At 55.9% G+C, this 19132-nt stretch overlaps 1 protein-coding gene across 2 annotated transcripts in view; it reads right to left on the bottom strand.

Moving 5' to 3' along the window:
• Positions 1–19132, bottom strand: part of NECTIN1 (nectin cell adhesion molecule 1) — a 68335-nt gene that overhangs the window by 13005 nt on the left and 36198 nt on the right. Inside the window, exons 2-6 of one of the 2 annotated variants that reach the window (XM_082410906.1) lie at positions 4617–4841; positions 3961–4311; positions 3120–3422; positions 2592–2709; positions 946–1097 (exon numbers count right to left, since the gene is read on the bottom strand). In XM_082410906.1, the coding sequence (XP_082267032.1) occupies positions 946–1097; positions 2592–2709; positions 3120–3422; positions 3961–4276 (889 nt within the window). In that variant the 5' untranslated portion in view covers positions 4277–4311; positions 4617–4841. The remainder of the gene's footprint in view (positions 1–945; positions 1098–2591; positions 2710–3119; positions 3423–3960; positions 4312–4616; positions 4842–19132) is intronic. The other variant, XM_082410905.1, reaches the window with a different exon arrangement.

Genomic DNA, 19132 nt, shown 5'->3' with positions numbered 1-19132 from the left:
AGGGTCTTTCTGTCACTTTCTCATCCTGGAACTAGCTCAGATACAGGGTTAAAGACACCCTGGTTGCGAAGTTGTGATGGTAGTTTACCCCTCTATTGGCTTGTTTTGATCTTTCTGTTAATAATGATAATGACAGAGACAAGATAATAACCATAGAACACGAGCCATTTATTGACAGACTGGTCTGTGCTAGGTACTTGGCCTACGTTATATAAATTCTGACAACAAGCCTTCAAGGCATGTCATATTGTGCCCATTTTACAGATGAGGGCTTGTCCAGCTGTCTGACACGGAAGCCCATGCTCCTTTCACGTTCCATGTGATGTCTCCCCCAGAACATCCCAGCCCCTGTGTTCCCTTTGCTCTAAGAGGTCAAGAGGCTGAGTCTCCCTCCCATCTGCCCTGAGAGAGAAAAATGCAGGGAAAATAGCAATTCAATTGCAGGGCACACAAACCACCATGGCCTTTGGCTCTATCCTGGCTTTCCCTCTGTATCTTTGCTTCAGGTAAGCCTCGCCCTCCAGCCCACGCAGGTTTCCTGAACTGCAGGAGCAAAGCTCGGAGGAGATGAGCTCCTCCCACAAGCCCACCCCACCAAGGCAGCAACACAGGTGTGATGTCGGCAGACCCATGGGCAGGCTCTAACCACGCCCACCCCCAAAACAGCATTGCTGTAAACAGCACTTCCTTCCTCTCTCCTGCAGCCTCCCTCCTGCCCCTCTCTGACTGCGGGGGGAGTCACCCTGTCTCACGCACAACCTTCACAGAGGAAAGAGAAAAGCAAAGCAAGACCAATGGCCAGAGCTCAAGGGAGAACCAGAGAAGCAGGGAGAGGAGATGCAAATTTCCTACAGTGACACAGCCCATAGGTGGCGGATGCTGGCAGTGGAGGAGGCAGTGGGCGCGGAGAGGCGGGGAGTGGCAGGGAAGGGTGCAGCTTCCTACCTGTGATATTGACCTCCACCTGGCCTGAGCGGGTGCCGATGGGGTTGGTGGCCTCACAGACGTAGGTTCCTGCCAGGCTGTAGTTGATAGGTCCCCTGAAGAAGAGAGTTCTGTTCTGGGCCTCCACACCCTTGGGGAGGGAGCCATTCAGCCTGCAGGGATTGGGAGACAAGGCAGACGGTTATGACTCTCCAGCCCCAAGAAGCTGCCCCTGTGTCACCAACCTGACTTCAACACCATCAGCCCTTTGGCTGAGTTAACAGGCAGCATCTGTCTCGGAAGGGGTAAAAACAATAAAAAACAACAATCATCTCTTGCATTTGGCAGTTTTGTATCATTCAGTGTTTCACATTTGCTCATCACAGCACTGACATGCAGACAGGACAGGTAGATACTGGTCCCACTTAACAGAAGAGAAACAAGGTTCAAGGCCAAGGAAACATAGCTAGAAAGTGACAACTGGAGTTCTAGCCAGAGCTTTGGACCCTTGGCACAGTGCTCTTTCCACCACACTGGTTCCTGGTAGTTGGTCCTTGGTCTCCTGGGTAGCTGGTTAATAGTCTGGGGTCCTAACCCCAAATCTACTAAAGCTGCACCACTGGGGTCATGGCCTAGAATTTTAACAAGCTACTCAGGTAACGAGATGTGACCCATGTTTAGGAATTACGTTCCATTTCACCATCTCATTTTCTGGCTGGGCATGTCGCAGGTCTTTTTCACGTGGGGAGAGTCCTAGAAGGTTCCTGAACACAGGAGACCTTTTCCTTCCTCCTGATCCTCCATGCCACAAAACTATTATTCTGTTGGACCCGGAGCTGAAATTGGCAAGCAGGCCCTGCCCACTCGCACCTTCAGAACTACTTCTGGTTCCAGGAAGTGGATGGTAACAAACAGCTAACGTGTGTCAGTGCCTTCTACTCCCTAGAAAAAGAATGTAGACACGATCTGGGCAGCCGTCTTCTGGCCACCCATGTCAACCTGCTTCTTAGTTTCCCCACGCCTCTGTCTTTCTGCTTTCTGTGTGTTCCATCCAGCTCTTCTCTGGGAAGAACCTTGGCTCAGGCCATCAGAGCTGGCGGGGGCGGGGGGTGAGACTAGACCCTTTGAGGTCCAGGCCCAAAGTCCACGAAGCCAAGAATGGGAGGATGGACCTTGGGGCGAGCACTCTATGAACACAGGCATTCTGGGCTGACTGCCGCCTCTTCCCTGAGAATCTGGGGGTGCTGGAGAGAAGGAAAAGGAGCAAAGAAAGATCTGGGATGCTCCAGAAAGCCAGCTTCCCTGGGGACACCTCGATAAAAATAAATACTGGGGGCTGGGGTGGGAGTGACTCAAACTGAATCACCAAAGGGGAATGACAACATTCTTTATTAGGGAGCCGAAGGAAGGCAGATCACGAGGGAAGCCCCCCTGGCAGAATGGTTTGTCCCAAGGACCCTGATGCTGTCATACAAGGGGGTGTATATGTGTGTGTGTGTGTGTGTGTGTGTGTGTGTGTGTGTGTGTGCGTGTCTCTCATGGCCCCTCTCCCCTTCTCACCGACCTTCATTTCCTCTCTGCCCAAGGTTTCTGGAGGTGGGGTGGGTGGGCCTCCCTGTGACCAGCAAGGTTCCGGCAAGGCGACCAGCCAGCCCCGCAGCACTTACGTGGTCCAGTGGTACTCGGTGGCTGGGGGGTTGGCATCAGCTTTGCACTTGAGCTTCACATCCATCCGCTGCAGGTACCAGTTCCCATCAAACCCCTCGATGGTCACCTCGGGCTCGTCTGTGGGACAAGAGGTGATGTTTGAAAAAGGTGAGGTCAGGAGAGCAGGACTTGGGTGAGGGAGGCTCTGATGGGGAAGGGATGGAAGGGGAAGTGACATGGAAACAGCAGGAAGAGGGGGAAGAATGACAGGGAGGGTGGAGGTCACGGACCCTCGGAGCAGAAATAGCAGGGGAAAGAGAGGGTGGGCAAAGGGAGAAGAGGCGGGGAGGACAAAGAACCCCCAGAAAGAGAGAGGGAGGAGGAAGGAAAAGAGGAAGGATAAGGGGTGAGGGAAGGCAGGGTGGGGAGAGTGATGAGAGGTGAGAAGCAAAGGAGGGAGGGCTGGCGAGGGTGGGGGTGGTGTGAGGGGACCACGGCGCCTGCCCCACCCCGGGAGACCCAGCCCTCCGACACTCTGCCCCGCTCACACTGCACATTGAGGGTGAGGCTTTCCCGGAAGCGGTCCATGTGGTAGTTGACGATGCAGGCCAGGGATTGCTGGTGGGTTTCCCGGCTGGGCACCAGGCGGTAGCGGCTGATGACGGTCACCGTGCCGTTGGGGTTCCGGATCTCCTGGTACTCCGCCTCACCCTTCAGCCGCGTTTCCCAGGACACCACACTGGGAGGCTTCCCATTGGCCGAGGTGCAGGTGGCCACCAGGACCTTGTCATCCTGCCCCTTCCTGGCTCGAAGCACTGCCTGGGTGCCCTCTATCCAGTTGGTGGGTTTGGCTGTGGGGAACCAGAGAGAGCCATGAGTCTGGCTCTGTTGCCTCATCAAGGACACACAGGCCAGGAGGGCAGGTACCTGCCAGGCCTTGCTCCAGGTCACCCTGGCCATCCATGCCTCTCAGCTATGCTTCACCAAAGCCCCTCCCAGCACTTCTCACAGGGACCTCTTCGGGTCTAACCCACAGCCTTCCTGCTCTAGTCTTTGTATCCCCTTTTGTCAAGTGGAAGTCTTCTTGGAGTGCTGCTGTGCTCAAGCGGCTCTCTCCTTTACCATGGCGTCTGCCTCCTTCCTGGCCACCTGGAAAGTGCCCCACGGTGGGGCTCCAACCTGAATACTGATCCTCAGCTCTGTCCACAGCGAAGGCCCAGCCCCCATCCCTAGTGAACTGAGACAGCCTGGTTAGAAGGGACCAGAAGTGCCACGTCCAGAGCACGGGAGCATGCTGACCCAAGGAGAGCATCTGGGGCCACTGAAGATGGCCAAGCGCCCAGGCCACAGGCCCCACCCAAGCAGAGAGGAGTGGTCAGGTCAGCTTACCCATCACAGTGAGATTGAGCTGGCTCTCTCGATTGCCGGCAGGGAAGGTGGCAAACTCGCAGATGTAGACGCCCTCATCCTCCAGCTCCAGGCGGGAGAGGCGAATGGTGCCATCTGTGAAGGAGGGCCGTAGGAACTCCACGCGCTCGCGGTAGGGCGCCAGCACCGAGACGCCCATGGCCGGGTTGTAGATGGCCACGTTCTGCTTGGAGCCATTGGTGGCCTTCTGCCACGTGACCTGGGTGATCTTCACGCCGGGCAGCGGGTTGGCGAAGCTGCAGTGCAGCACCACGTCCGTGCCGATGAAACCGTACATGGAGTCGTTCACCTGGACCACCTGGGTGTGGGCGCCTGGTCGAGGGAGATGGCAGAGGGTGGTCAGGGACAGCCACAGCCCCCGCCCCAACTCCCTGTGCGCTGGTCTTCTACTTTCCAGTAGTCATTATTTAAAAAATTCTGACTCTAAAATAATAATTGCTTGTTATAGAAACACTGTTGTGGGCAAAACTAAAAAATACTGAGAAGAAAATGACAGCAACCCATGATCCCACCACTCGGACATATCACTCATCATCTGATAGGAAGTGTTCTCTTTTACAGCCTTCTCTATACATCCAGGTAACCATCTGTTTTTTTAAACAAAATCAGAACCGTACCGTAATCTGTTCCATAAACTGTCCTTTCACTTAGTGATATATCATCAGTGTTGCTCCATGGCAGTAAATATCCGTCCACACCCTTATTTTTGATGAGGGTTGAATGTGCTGCTTTTTGAGCAGAGGCTCAGCAGAGGAGCCACCAGCTGCTTCACCTTCCTGGGCCTCGGTTCCCTCGTCTGATAAATGGGGCGGATAATCCAGTCCTCTCTAGCTCACAGGTTGCTAGGAGAACCAAATGGTATGACGGATGAGAAAGTGTCAGGAGGCAGGAAGCGCTGGGGGAGCACCGGGGCCCACAGTGGCCATCATTATGGACACCTCCACTGCCTTCTCCCTCAGGAAGGGCTGAGGGCCCGGGCCCTGGGGTGCACTGGCTTGGGCCCTCTTACGCAGCAAGGCAGCCGCACAAGGCTCAGCCTCTCTGGCTCTAACTCGCCTTCACAATCAAGTCTGGATGTCTTAACTTGGCATTTGATGTTCTTATCACCTGGGTCCTGCCTTTCTGTCCACGTCTCTCCATACATGAGGCCTTCCAACCAGGTCAGACTGGACCCCTCCTTAGAACGTGCCATATTTCTGTGTTTCCTTCTCCCTCTTCCCATTTATGTATCAATTTCTGAGTCTATTATCAGCACTGGAGTCACGTCAATGAGCGATTGATTCAGTCCCAGCCTCCAAGGAGCACAGAGCCGCAGATGCTACATGTCTAGGCTCCTGTTCCTCTGGTTCCCTGGAAGGCCCTGCCCCTTTTCCACCTGTGGATATCCCACTCAGGCCGCCTCCTTTGGGAAGCTTCCCTGATCCTCCCACCCTTATTACAGCTCTTTTCTGCCTGGGAATGTGGTTGTTCACACCTCTGGCTTCTCCTCTTGTGTCTTTTCCATCCCTGTAGCCCCAGCGCCTAGCCCAGTATCAAGCACACAGTAGGTGCTCAGTGAATATTTGTGGCCAGACAAATGGCACTGGAAGCCGTGAGAGGAGAGATTTGCAAGAGGGAGGGAGTGATCAGTGGCATTTAATGAATGAATAAATTCCCTCTACTCTCCCTAACGATTTTGCTTTATTCCATCTCAAGTGGCTTCTGTTTGAGCTTTTCCTTAACCCTGAACTTGGCTCAGTCCTTCCCTCCAGCGGGCTCACTCCTGAGCTCTGTCATCAGCCGTCCTTCCATTCTTATTTCAGTTACTTTATTGAGTGCCATCAATAACATCAGTGTCAGGCCCTGGACTGACCCAGAGCCCGAGGGATGGCCTAAACGCGCCCCCCACTACGGGAGTCTGCTGCTCCAGCCTGGGAACTCGGGGCTTACGCTCGCCTCTGCACGATGGAGGTGTGAGCAGGTCACACTCCTCTGAAGGGTCCCGAGACCACGGTCAGTGAAGTATGCTGGCCCCCACGCCTCCCCTCAAGAAGGTACAGGCCAGGTCTCTCTAGGCACTGAGGTATCCCCTGTGTTTGGCACACAGTAGGCACTCAAGACACGCCTGCTGAATAAGTATATCTTTGGCCCTCCAAGCTAGGCCCTCGCCACGCTCTGAAAGCTTCCCTGACAGTCCCCTTCTCTATGCCCGCTCACGTCCACACAGCCCTTCAAGGTCCACCTGGGGTACCACCACCCCACCCCTCCAGCTGTCCCCTTGGCCGGTCTGGGCGGTTCTGACATGTCCCCGGCAGAGAACACTGTGGGCTGGTGGGAGAATCATGCAGGAGACACCCAGCAGGGGGTCAGGAAGGCTGGCTTCTAGCCCGGCTCCGTCTTGAGCTCAGCTTGGCACCTTGGCGGGTCACTTCCCCTTCCCGAGCCCTCTTTTCCTCCCCTGTAAGGGAGCAGGCTGGACTCCACGATGTCAGTGGTCCCTTCTGGCCTTAACAGTCTGATTCCCTGAACTGCAGCCCAGCCCAGCTGTGGCCTCACCCCTGACACAGCCCCACAGTGAAGTCAGTGGGCCAGTAAGCCGAGTACTCCTGCTGACTGGCCAGTTGGCCAGCACCTAAGCCCTAGCCCTTCCAGCAGGGTAAGCAGGTGCTCGCTCCCACACGCCCCAGCCTCTACTCGCCAAGCCTGCTGGCAGCTGCCCGGCGGCTGAGATAATGTGGGTATAATTGGGGAACTTTCACCACACAAAGCCGGGAACAGGAAAAGCCAGTTGGGAAGGCTCGGGCCACGGTGGGGGGGGGGTGGGTAGGGGTGTGGGCACCAGGATCCACCTTGGGATTGGTGCCAGGGCACAGTGGGGCCTGCAGCGGGACACAGCCCACCAAGCCCGCCGCCACCCCATCTCCTTTCACCCGCTGGGGATGTAGGGACAGGCAGGGTTCAGTGCCTGGAGCACAGGCTGACATTCATTCGCCACGTCCTCAGCAGTGACGTCACCCTGCAGAGCTGTGAGCGTCAGGAGGGGAGACGGCTGACTGCGGCCTGGGCGTGGGGAGGAGACGCTTCTGCAAGGGGCTCAGGTGCCCCAGAAACCCCCTCTCACCCATCAGCACCTCACCAGGCTGAGGTGGCCCTCCCCATCCCACGCCTGTTTTGGGGTTGAGGCTGCTGTCTCCTCTCCTGTGTGACTCTCCCAGAAGCAACCCCATGGCAGGCGGGGCAGCGAGGAAGGTGCCTGGGTGCCCGCTCACTGCGCACTAAGTGGGTTCCCTGGGTTCCTGCCCCTCTGCCCCCGTGATGAGCGGGCAGGCGGGCGGGAGGACCTCTAAGGAGCAGGCAGGTGCATCCTGACACGGGCCTCTCTGCCTACAGCTTACTGTTAGCCTTGTCTGCTCTTTCTACTGTAAGCATCTTTGCCGCAGATGCCTTTGCCACATTTCTTGCCGCATAACTAATTGTCCGTAAGGCAATTTTGCCGAAAAAGATAAAATAATAAAACATAAATGAGGGACATTAAAAAGGCCATAATGAAACAGGAGAAATGAGTAACAAAATTAAAAAGACTTTACTGCAAAATACGAAATATTTGAATTTAAAATGTGTGTAGGGACTTCCCTGGTGGTGCAGTGGTTAAGAATCTGTCTGCCGATGCTGGAGACATGGGTTCGATCCCTGGTCCGGGAAGATCCCACATGCCGTGGAGCAACTAAGCCCGTGTGCCACAACTACTGAGCCCACGCGCCACAACTACTAAAGCCTGTGTGCCCTAGGGCCCGCGTGCTGCAACTACTGAGCCTGTGTGCTGCAACTACTGAAGCCCGTGCGCCTAGAGCTCGTGTTCTGCAACAAGAGAAGCCACCTCAGTGAGAAGCCCACACACTGCAACGAAGAGTAGCCCCCGCTCACTGCAACCAGAGAAAGCCTGCACACAGCAATGAAGACCCAATGCAGCCCAAAAATAAAAAATAAATAAATAAATAAAAATGTGTGTAGATGCATGGCAATACCGTGCAAAGAACTGATTTTCTTTTGTGGGTTGTACTTGTCTAAGCAGTAAGCACTTGCCTTCCAAGTCTTTCGTTCATATTATTTTATACATTTGTTGATTCGTCTCCTCTTTCGGTATCAAACTTTTTCTTTTCTGCTAAAATTTCTTCCTTCATTAAGAGAGGTATCAGTTTCCAAACACTAGGGTGCATGTTTGTAACTGAACTTTGTGTTGCGTTGGGAAAGCCTCTGCACTGCTGTGTGTTCTCGGCACATTGTCTTATGTCCAGTGATAGAATTTCCAAAAAGTTCTATGGGAAATGTAGGCTCAACTCTGTGCCTTCGAGGCCCTTGGCCTCTTTCTCCTCCAACGTAGTGTGTTTCAAAATACAAAACCAACTCTTGGGGCAAACCATCATCTTCTGTCAGCTTGATAAACCCATCAGTAACGTCACTAACTGGAAGAAACGCTAGTACATCTCAACTACTTGAAACCAAACTGTCAAACCAAACTGTCAACCAGTTATTTTCTCTTTCATGGCAAAATCGCCTCATGGCCAATTAGTTATGTGGCAAAATGTTTGCAGTAAAAATGTTTTTGGTGAAAGCACCTAGAACTGCTGCTGTTAGCAGGGCCGGTGAGGGGACCCTGGCGGGTGGGCATAAGGGAACGCTTGGAGTATGGGGTTTGGGGTTACTGAGGGCGGGGATCCTAGAGTTGTGGAACTGGGAGGGGCTGGGAAGACTGGTAAGGGCTGAAGACTCTCCTTTACCTTTCCCCCCACTTTAGGCTTAGGGACCCGGAACCCAATCCACGTGTCTTGGTCGGGGGATGCGGGGGTGAGGGGACTATGGCCCTCATTGTTTAGATTGGGCAGATTGGGAGGCTTTCAGAGAGGGGGGCACACTCTACCCCAGTGACTCTGACAGCCAGGGTCAGAATGCTGCAGGCACCACCGAAAAGTGAGAAAGGGCTAGTTGAGGGCGGGGACCCAGGAGAAGGGCCCTCCTCTGTGCAGGATGAGGTGGATTGCAAGCCTTCTCTGGAAGGCCTGAGAGAAGGGGTGCACCGCAGGGGAGTCCCCTTGGGGACCACACAGCCCCTCTCCTCTGCTGGTCCATGCCTCTCCACCAAGCACTCCAGCCCTGACAGCCCGAAAACTGATGCTTATGTCTCCCCTACCTTGCCCAAGCTCCTCCCACCCTCTGAAGAGAAGGTCACCATCCCCATCAGTCAGTATGGTGGGTTGTGAAGAGCCAGACAGTGTGGGTTTGCATACCCCGCCTGTCGCTTACGAGCTGTGAAAATTTGGGCAAATGACTTAACCTCTCTGTGCCTCAGTTTGCACTGAGGATGCACATCTGTAAAATGGAGATTATAATAATACCTATTATAAAAGTTGTTGTAATGATTAAACGAGTAAATGTGAGACTCGAGGACAGCACTTAGCACAAAATTAGCTCAGTAAATGTTAGTTGCTATCATCATCATCACCACCATCAACATCACCACCACCATCATCACCATCATCATCATCATCATCATCACAATCACCATCATCATCATCATCATTTCTCATTTATGAAGCAGGAGGCCTCCCTTCCCGGCACTTCATTCAACAAATATTTATCGAGCACCTTCCCAGTACTAGGCACTGTACTGTGTGCTTCTAGTCCCCCTCTTCCAGGAAGTCCTTCTGGACTCCTCCTACTTAGCTGACACCTCTATTCATTGCCCAACTGCATATAACATGAATCTGTACCCTTTTTTGTTTCCTCCATGTGTGTTTAGCATGTTTTCTACTGTAACCCCCCGTCTCCAAATAGACTGCAAGTCCCTGTGGGAGAGGGAAGGAGCAGGTTTGACCTTGGGTTGAGCTGATCATGTCACGGCCGATGCTGGCAGGGTCCAGGGCTTGGAGAGTACTCTACAGACTCTCTCTGGTTCCCCAAGCAGCTAGGGCTGGTCCACAGAAGGTACCATCTCTTCTTCCCCACAGGCTCCCTCTTACATGAGAAGCAGAGGCTGTCCCTGATGTGGGAACCAGGACCACCAAAATGGTAGCACAGTGGAGCTCAATGGACCATGCAACCCATCATTTTACAAAGGAGGAGACAAGGGTCCAGAGCAGTTGGGTCACTTGCTCAGGAACACAGAACAGCAGTACCCAGCCCAGTGCTCTTCCCAACCTGCCGTAAAAATAGACTCAGGTTCTCAGTCTAATGCTCCAGGGCCTCATTCTGGGTGGTGTCCCTCCTGTGTAATCTCAGTGCCTCCATTGCTCCTTTGGAGAAATGGCACAAAAATACCAGTTACAATACTGCAGCCACAGTGCCTGCGGGCTACCTGCGCTGGGCTTGGCGGGCAGGTGGGTCAAGGGGCTGGGGGCCAGGGATGGAGCCCCCATCGGAGTCCAGTGACTACGTGTCAGGTGCAAGGTCAGAAACAGGGACTTTTGGGAGCCCAGGTGGGGGGCACCTGCAGGAGGCTGCTATGTACAGAGCAGGAAAAAGCCAGGGAGGTGGGGAGTGAGGGTGAAGAGATCCACTGGGACCTGTGTCCTTGGCAGAGGAGTTCTTTTTTTTTTCCTCTCCAGTTTTCTTATTCTTTTTTTGTAAATGCTATTCTGTTTAATTAATTAATTAATTAATTAATTATTTTTGTCTGTGTCTGGTCTTAGTTGTGGCACGTGGGATCTTCTCTCGGGCTCTTCACTGTGGCATGCAGGCTTCTCTCTAGTTGTGGCATGTGAGCTCCAGAGTGTGTGGGCTCTGTAGTTTGTGGCACGTGGGCTCTCTAGTTGAGGCATGTGAGCTCAGTAGTTGTGGCATGTGGGCTTAGTTGTCCCATGGCATGTGGGATCTTAGTTCCCCGACCAGGGATTGAACCTGCATCCCCTGCATTGGACAGCAGATTCTTTACCACTGGACCATCAGGGAAGTCCCAGCAGAGGGGTTCTTGCATCCTAAGGATACCATAGAATGAGTCTGTTTCTTTTCCTGACCTCATGCCCTGCCTATTTTCTCCCTGGCCACCCTATGAGCTCCAGGGTCTGGGACCCAGGTCGCGGGGACCTGTGCATACGTGCCTCAGTTTCCCCACTGGCGCTGGGGTCGGGCAGTTTGGGCTGCCTTCGTGGCTTCTCAGAAGTGCTGAGCCAACAAGGCAGGCATCAGGCCGGCCCCCGAGACGTCACGGACCTGCAAAAGCCCCAGCTCAGCAACAAAACACAAAGGCTCCTCAGCTGTGGCCGACAAACCTGCTCCCCAGGGCCCTGCCCGCCTGCCCTGCCTGCCATCGAGCTAATCCGAGGCTGGGGCCACGGGTTCCCACGCAGCGGGGTGTGGCCCAGAGCGGGGGCTGCTCTCCTCCCCGTACCCACCTCGACCAGTTTGTCCCCACCTTTGAAACCTCAGACCCCTCTCTCCCTAGCCGAGCAGGCTGGGACTGGGCCCATGTGGAGGGTGAAGGGGAGGGCCGGGGCCAGGGGATTCAGAGATTTCTGGCACAGGCTACCTCTTCTTCGGTGCCCAACTCCTTTCCTGAGACTCTGCCCGGGCGCCCTCAGTTGGGTGGGCAGAAGTGGCAGGCCTGGCCTGGGTGGGAGGCACTGGGCCCTGCAGAAGGGGCGTCTCTGAAATCGGCATCCTTTGGGATCCATCTCTAGGGCTTCCCAGGGATGCTCCCCTGCTCCCTGCCCTGGAACTGGTCGAAAGGAACAGGACATCCGGTGAGAAACCAGCTAAGTGGTAAGTGGGAATGACTCACCCATTAGAGGGGGAGAGCCTCCAGACGAAACCCTGCTGAGTCAGCACAGTGACCTAAAGGTTATAGGTCCCCTCCTCCCAGTGCAGCTACTTCTCCAAATGTCAACTCCCAGGGCTGCCTAGCTCCTCACTTTCTGGTGTCACGGCCTAACCTCATGGGGGAGAGGCTAGTGAGGTAGAGGGTGAGATTTGGAAGGATTCCCCTTCCTAGGGTTCCCTCCTCTGGGAAGATTTTGCCAATCAGTGTCGCCTGGACCCAACCGTTCTGCCAGCAAGAACCCACATGAGCAGGGCTCTCACTGAAGTCCTTTGAACTTGTCCTGTCTCGTTATCTATGCCCTGGGCATGTTTCCCTATTAGTTCTGGAGCTCCCCAAGTGCCCAGGCTACATCTCCAGCCTCCAGCCTCTCCTCTACATCCAGGATGGGGTCCGGGGTGAGCCAGAGCAGAGGTCTCAGTGAGGAAACAGAGAAGTGGCAGCTGGCCCAGCTCCCGTCCCTGCACCCCTAGCCCCCCGTCACTGGGTCTGGACACGGCAAGGACGCGTGAGGGCCGAGTCTAGGCTGAGCAGCCCGGCCCGGTGCCACTGTTAGCTCAGCACTAATGCTCCCCCTGCCTCCTGCAGAGCAGGGGTTTTGCCTGGTGGGATTCTCTCTGGGAGCAGTGCCTACTGGGACGGCCCCAGGTGTCCTGGAGCCTTGCGTCCCCTCCACATCCACCTTACCAGCAGAGGTGATGACACCCCGTGATCCCACAGCCAGGGGCTAACTGCTACTGTCCGAACCCAGGCGCCTCCACCCCTCATTTGGGGTCACAGAAACCGCCAATGCTTTCCTCTGGGCCGATGCACACCCTCCCCTACTCCCCACGCGGAGCTGGTTAATGACGGGCTGTGGGGCTGGCGCCCGGCGCCTGGGGCGCGTGAGCACAGTGCGTGGGAGAGGAGGGGGCGTGGCAGCCTGGGAAAAGCCCCAGAAGGAGCTGGAGTGGAAGCCCGGGATCTTCCAGACGGGCTGGGCCGGCTCTGCTCTCTGGCAGCGCGGAAGTCCCTGGGGAGTGGTGGCGGTGGGGCCTGCTCTGGTCCCATCTCTCCCTGAACCCTAGGAGGAGAGGTTGGGGGATGGGGATGAATCAGGGAGCTGGGTTTTGCCTTCTCCCGCTGAGGAGCAAGTGGCCAGAGACAACTGGACGGCTCTCCTCTAGGCCTGTTTTCACGCTGGCTGCCCATCCCCAAAGCCCAGGGTAGGCTGGACTTGAGCAGCTCCTGACTCCATTCCTGGCATCCCAGCAACAGGGAGCCTCTCTCGGCTCTGCCCCCTCCGTCTCTAGCCTTCAGGCTTCGCCTCTCGGTCCTCTCTGTACTGCTCACCTGTCACCTTTCCTCTGGCCGGATGGTGGGAAGGGAGGGTACTTACTGGAAATTGGGAGAGGTGGGCTCTGGCCCCCATTACTTGGTCACTTTTTTCTGTATGGCCTTAGGTAGGGCAGTTTGCTTCTCTGACCTTAGTTTCCTTTTCTGTAAAACAAGAGTGCTGGACCCCATGTCCCTGGAGGACTTGACTTTGGATGTCACCTGTCCAGCTCTCTCTCTGCCCCTGCTCTGCACCTTCCCTGGATCAGCCTCTGGAACTTCTCTACCAAGCGGGTGCTCTACCTCTGTATACTGCCCAGCTCCTCCAAGAAGACCTCCCAGATTAAGTGGAATGCCAGGAAAATCCAGGCTGCACGACGGCAGAGCCGGGGCCCACAGGGCTCTTCCACGGCCACGTAATCACCAAGCGCAGCTGGTGCTAGCTCCTAAATGCTTTTGAATTCACCTTTGTTCTCCATCCCCACCGGCTCCAATCCAGACTCCTCCTAAGTCCCCTCCCTCCAGCTCAGCCCCTTTCCTACCCACCCGCACCTCCAGCAGAGTCTCACTTCCTTATTTTCTCAACATTCCTGGACTGGGAACCCACAGTGAAGTAAATCCCACCCCCTTTCCTTTGAACCCAGCACCTACCATCTCATCCCTGCTGCCCTGTGCCCTTCTTCTCCCCACGCCTTGCCCCTGGTGCAGGCCACCATCATCTCTCGCCCAGTCTACTGTACTATAATGCCAAGGATACATACCTGCCTCCAGGCTTCCCCCTCTAATCCATTTTCTGCTCTCTAAAATACAAATCATTCTCGATTTAAAATCCTTCCATGGCTTCCTACAGCCCTCAGGATCAAGTCCAAAGTCCTTTTGGGCTCTGGACCTCATCTTGGGCATCCAAGACTCCAGCTGCCTCTCCCCTGCCTGCTCTCTCTCTCCTGCCACATGGGACAAGACCACCAGTTCCCTGCCACGTTCTTCCTTCCATTAAAAACACATACCCCGGGGCTTCCCTGGTGGCGCAGTGGTTGAGAATCTGCCTGCCAATGCAGGGGACACGGGTTCGAGCCCTGGTCTGGGAAGGTCCCACATGCCGCAGAGCAACAAGGCCCATGAGCCACAACTCCTGAGCCTGTGCGTCTAGAGCTTTTGCTCCGCAACAAGAGAGGCCGCGACAGCGAGAGGCCCGTGCACTGCGATGAAGAGTGGCCCCTGCTCGTTGCAACTAGAGAAAGCCCTCACACAGAAATGAAGACCCAACACAGCCAAAAAATAAATAAATAAATAAATAAAAAACAACAAAAAAAAACACATACCCTGCTACCTGCCCACACCTCTTCATCCTTCCTGAATGACCTTAGCCTTGACTTTTGGGGAGGCTTTCCCCCCTTCCCCCTACACCCCAAGGGTCCCAGGACCTCAGCATACACCTGTCATGGCATTTCCCCTACTGAGTGGAAAGATCAGGGCTTCAGCCCAGTGCCTGGCATCTAGTAAGCATAAGGGGGCCTCAAGTGGTTGGTGGAGAAGGCTGTGAGCCGGCTGGGGTCCCAGGCCAAGGTTAGCCATTTCTCAGGTCCGACTGCAGCTTCCTGGAAATTGCACATTAGCCAAGGAGGGGGGCCTGTACAGGAGGACACAGCATGGTGTGGCCAGGTAGGGCCGGAGGACAGAGACAGAAGGTGAGGCCTCACATCTGCACGGAAGGGAAGCAGGTCAGGGTCTGAATCTCCTCCTTCCTGATGGAAACCAGGAAGCTACACCCCCAAAAGGTGTAGGTCTGCCTGACCTCTTGTCTGCCCCCCAACCCCATATCCTCCGCTTGCTTCCCACTTGCCACCTCCCGATTCTTTCCTCTGTCCTCTGCCCCAGTTCCTAGCACCCGGCCCCACTTCCTTCCTCACTCCAGACCATAAGGTGAAAAACATTCTTCTCACCCAAGAGAGCTGTGGCTCTGAGGCCCTGAGGCCCTGCTCCTGAGATCTCAGCCCTGCAAAGCCTGCACGCTCCCCAGCTCCACGCCCCTCACTACACAGCCTGGATTTCTCCCAGCCTGGCCAGGCTTTTAAGGCTTCAAAGACCTGGAACCACCTGGCTCTCAGGCCAGGATTCAGACAGGTCCCCTCTCTGCGGCCAACGCCAGCCGTCTCCACCCCGGCTGCAGCAGACGACATATCTCGCAGCAGACACACGGCAGCCCGGATTCCCCTCAGCAAATGTGCGTTTGTAATGACACATTTTGGGGAGTGTAGGCAGCAGCCTCCTTGGAAGGCTAGTGTGGGCTGGGAGAGGCGGGGGGCTGCCGGGAAAACAGAGGGAGAATTCCCCAAGCCTCCCAAGGCTCAGGGGTGACAGATGCATTGTCTCAGCCCTGTGGGTTCCATGCCGACGGTCACCACCTGTTTAGAAGTGGAGGTCTCTTGATCTGCCTCTTACCAGGAGGGGCCTGTCGGACTACCCCAGTGCCCAGCTCCAGACGCCCAGGCGGCTGCCTGCCCCAATGGCAGGGGGCTGGGCCCGTACAGGGAAGGGAAGGCAGTCAGGTGGGTATATGGTGCCAGCCTCAGGGAAGGCTCAATCTAAAAGGGCAGGGTTGGGGTGGGAGACTGATGGGGAAGGGGTTAAGAGGAATATGGCGGGGCAGGGGGATGTAAGTAATTCATTCATCCATGAGCACTGACTTTGGATTCAGATAGACCCAGGCTTGTATCAGCTCCTTATTCGCTGGGTGACTGAGCAAGTTGCATCAACCTCTCTGTGCTCCAGTTTTCTCATGTATAAAAGGGGAACACTTATAGGACTGTCTCCTGGGGTGGATTTGAAAATTAAATAATTCACATCAGTTCTTAGCGCAGTGCTTGCCACAGTTATGCTACACAAGTGGTTGTATTATTGTCACTATTATAGTCTTGGGGAAAGGAGCTACCTAGGAGTCAGGTAAGCTGGTTTCCATCCCAGCTCTACCAACCCGCCATGTGATCTTGATCAAGTCCCTGCTGTGATAAGGCCACTCTCCCAGAGCAGGGGCCCTCAACCTCAGCACTGCTGACACTTGGGGCCTGATAACCCCTCGTCGTGGGGACCATTCCGTGCACGTGGGGCATTTAGCAGCATCGCTGGCCTCTACCCGCTCCACGCAGTAGCAGCCCCCCTCAGGTGTGACAGCCAAAAACACCTCTAGACATTGCCGAGTGTTCCCCGGGAGGCAAAACTGCCTCCAGTTAAGACCACTGGCCCAGAGGAAAGGGCATGAAGCTCAGGCAGGGGTGTTGGAGTGTGGGATGGAGGCGCAGGGCAGACCAGAGCCAGCTGGGTGAGGAGGGGAGTGGGGAAGAGGGGTGGGGGCACTCCGGAGGGGAAGTGTCCTGATCTCCCTTGGGGCAGAGGAGCTGCAGGCTCCTGTCTGGAGAGCCTGCTCCCGACCCGGTAGGAGCAGGTGCGTGTTTGGGGGGAACAGGCGGAGAGAACAGGAGGCCTAGGGCGTTTGCACCTGACTGCTGTTTGCTGTCAGAACATGGGTGACAGAGTGGCGTGCAGTCCTCAGAGGACAGAAGAGCATGGGGGAGGGGGAGTCGGGGACAGAGGCGCAGACAGGGAGACGCTCAGTGCCAAGAGGCCGCAAAGACAAGAGGGCTGTGTTTCTAAGAGCAGAAACGAGGTCGGCAGCATCTTCCTTCGGCTGGTAAACTGCTATCATTTCGGAAGGATTGTCACCTCATTTGGTTCCTGCTTAAGTGAAATCCACAACATGTGTTCTCTGCATTAGTGGAGTGCTTGTGCTTAATTAGTGGCAAATTCTTTCATATTAAAGTCATTAAGTTTTGCCGTTTGCTCTTCTCACCCCCGGCCTGGCTCGCCTCTGTCTTTCCTTTTAAGGCAGGTGGCCTGATTGCTGCCGTGCAGGTTGTTCAGCCTCGAGGCCTCAGGAGATGAGTGGGCATGCGCACACGCGTGCGTGCACACACACACACACACACACACACACACACACAAACACCACCCCTCCCTGTGGCATCTACAGCACCAGCCCTTGTACCCATCCCACCCTGGGCTGGCATTTGCGGCTCCCAGCACCTCCGTCCACTCCCCAGCCTCCTCCACGTGGGCTGGCAGCTCTGCGTCCTGTCGCCCCCCCCAACCCCGCCTCTGGGGGCTCCTCCTGGGCAAGGCTTTAGGGTCAGAATTCTTCCTGCTGGGAGGGACTCTAGCTAGGGCTGGAGTGGGAGGGATCGTCCAGGCTGCAGGGTGTGGGCGGGGCCACTGCTGCTCACAGGACAATGACGGGGTGGCAGGACTACAGTGGACTTGCCCCGCCGGTGCAGCAGTGAGGGTCTCAGGAGGAATGCTGGGGTGCGGGGGGGCGGGGTTGGGGGGGAGACGGGCTCTTGACCCCGCCCCACAGGAGGGCCTCGGTCTCACTGGTCCCTAGTGCTGAAATGCAGCGGCCTCTGTGAAGATGCTTTGTAGCCACAGCACAGTGGCAACCCTGGACTCTTGGACACGGCGTGGGGGTCAGTGATTAGGGCCCAGGACAACCTCTTCCCCTCTACTTGCTTCTGAACAGGCTTAAGAAGGAGAAGGGGCCTGAGAGGGAGAAGGTGGCCGCTGCCGGCACCAAACTTGCTATTTCATTTCTGGGCAGGACGCATGGGTCCGTGCGGACCAAATGAGCAATACTGTAGCCACATTGCAGCCCAAGGCTTAGCTCAGACGTAATGTTCCCAGGCAGGGCAGGAGGGGCCGGGTCTCTGCTGGGCCCCTCACTGTACAGATGGTACAAGGACAGAGCCAGGCCTTGGGCGTTGGCTCATGGGACGCTTTCTGTTGACTGTGGGGATGGGGGATGGGAAGAGGGTGCTCCCGGGCCTGCAGACGGGGCCTCCTCTAGATCTGGACTCGGGTGCAGGGGAAGTGTCTCAGGTGCAGCAGAAGGGCCCTTCCCTGCACAGCCCCTCCTTGGTGAAGCCCCCCCTGAATGTCTGGGTTGCCACAACCTGGCCCCAGACGTCAGCAGGTCAGCCTCCCTCTCCACGTCCCAGTTCAGGACTGTCTCCATCCCCCCAAAGCCTTCCCTGCCACCCCATGAGCTCCGCTCCCAGGCTTCAGGCGGGCGGGGAGCAGTCTTGACCTGACCCACTCTGGGCAGCATTAAACCTCCGTACTGGGCAGGGTCTAGGGTGCAGACAAGAGGCAAGGGCAGGAAGCAGGGAACCGGCAAATGCTCGGGTCACAGTTTCTCTCTGATTGACCTTCTTCAGCTAGTGTTGCCCCAGGGGCCTCCCCTAAAGGGTCTCCAGCGGGGGGCTGGAGGTGGGCCAGGAAGGCAGGCCCCTAGGGCCCCTCAGGTCAGGGCCGAGGGCCTGCTGGGGTAGAGAGGAGGAGGCAAACCCCAGTCCTTATGCTCCCTTGGCCGAGGGGAGAACCCAAACCCCACAGAGGAGACACTGCCCGATGCCTCAGAAATTCAGGCTTAGGTCTGGGTAGCATCTGAATGAGGCCTGGGGTGGCCTGGGTCACGGGATGCAACAGGTGAGCAGAACTTTGGGAAAAGGGAAGAGAGAGTTTTTGAACGGTCCTTCCGTCACATCCAGAACACCCTCCCCTTTCACACCCCCGCGCTCAACCCACCCTGGCTCAGCCGCCACCCCCAGCCCCGCTCCTCTCCCCAGTCCATGGCTCAAGTGAAAATGACCTTTTCTCCTCCAAACATAAGCAGGAGGTGCTGGATCCCCAACCTCTCCAACACCCCTTAGCTGTGACACCCCCAACTCACTGTTACCCCAATGGTAACCCAGAAGAGCATCCTCCTCAAGCCACAGTATGAACCCCCAAACCAGCCCCAGCCAAGTCGCCATGTCAGCGCCAACCTAGACCACAGACCGGGGTCACGACCCTAACACTTGCGCTAACCTCTTCCTGGTTTTAACCACAGAATGAAGCACAATCCTACATGTGGTTCTAACCTCAACTCACTCCAGATCTGAACTCAGCCTCAGCTCTGTGGTACCCCGGAAGGAAAGCAGT

Source organism: Balaenoptera physalus, assembly GCF_965194825.1.
Source record: "Balaenoptera physalus genome assembly, chromosome: 10".
In the NCBI taxonomy this organism is placed as follows: Eukaryota; Metazoa; Chordata; class Mammalia; order Artiodactyla; family Balaenopteridae; genus Balaenoptera; species Balaenoptera physalus.
The sequence above is the reverse complement of the archived record's forward strand: the minus strand, read 5'-3'. Positions and strand labels throughout refer to the sequence as shown.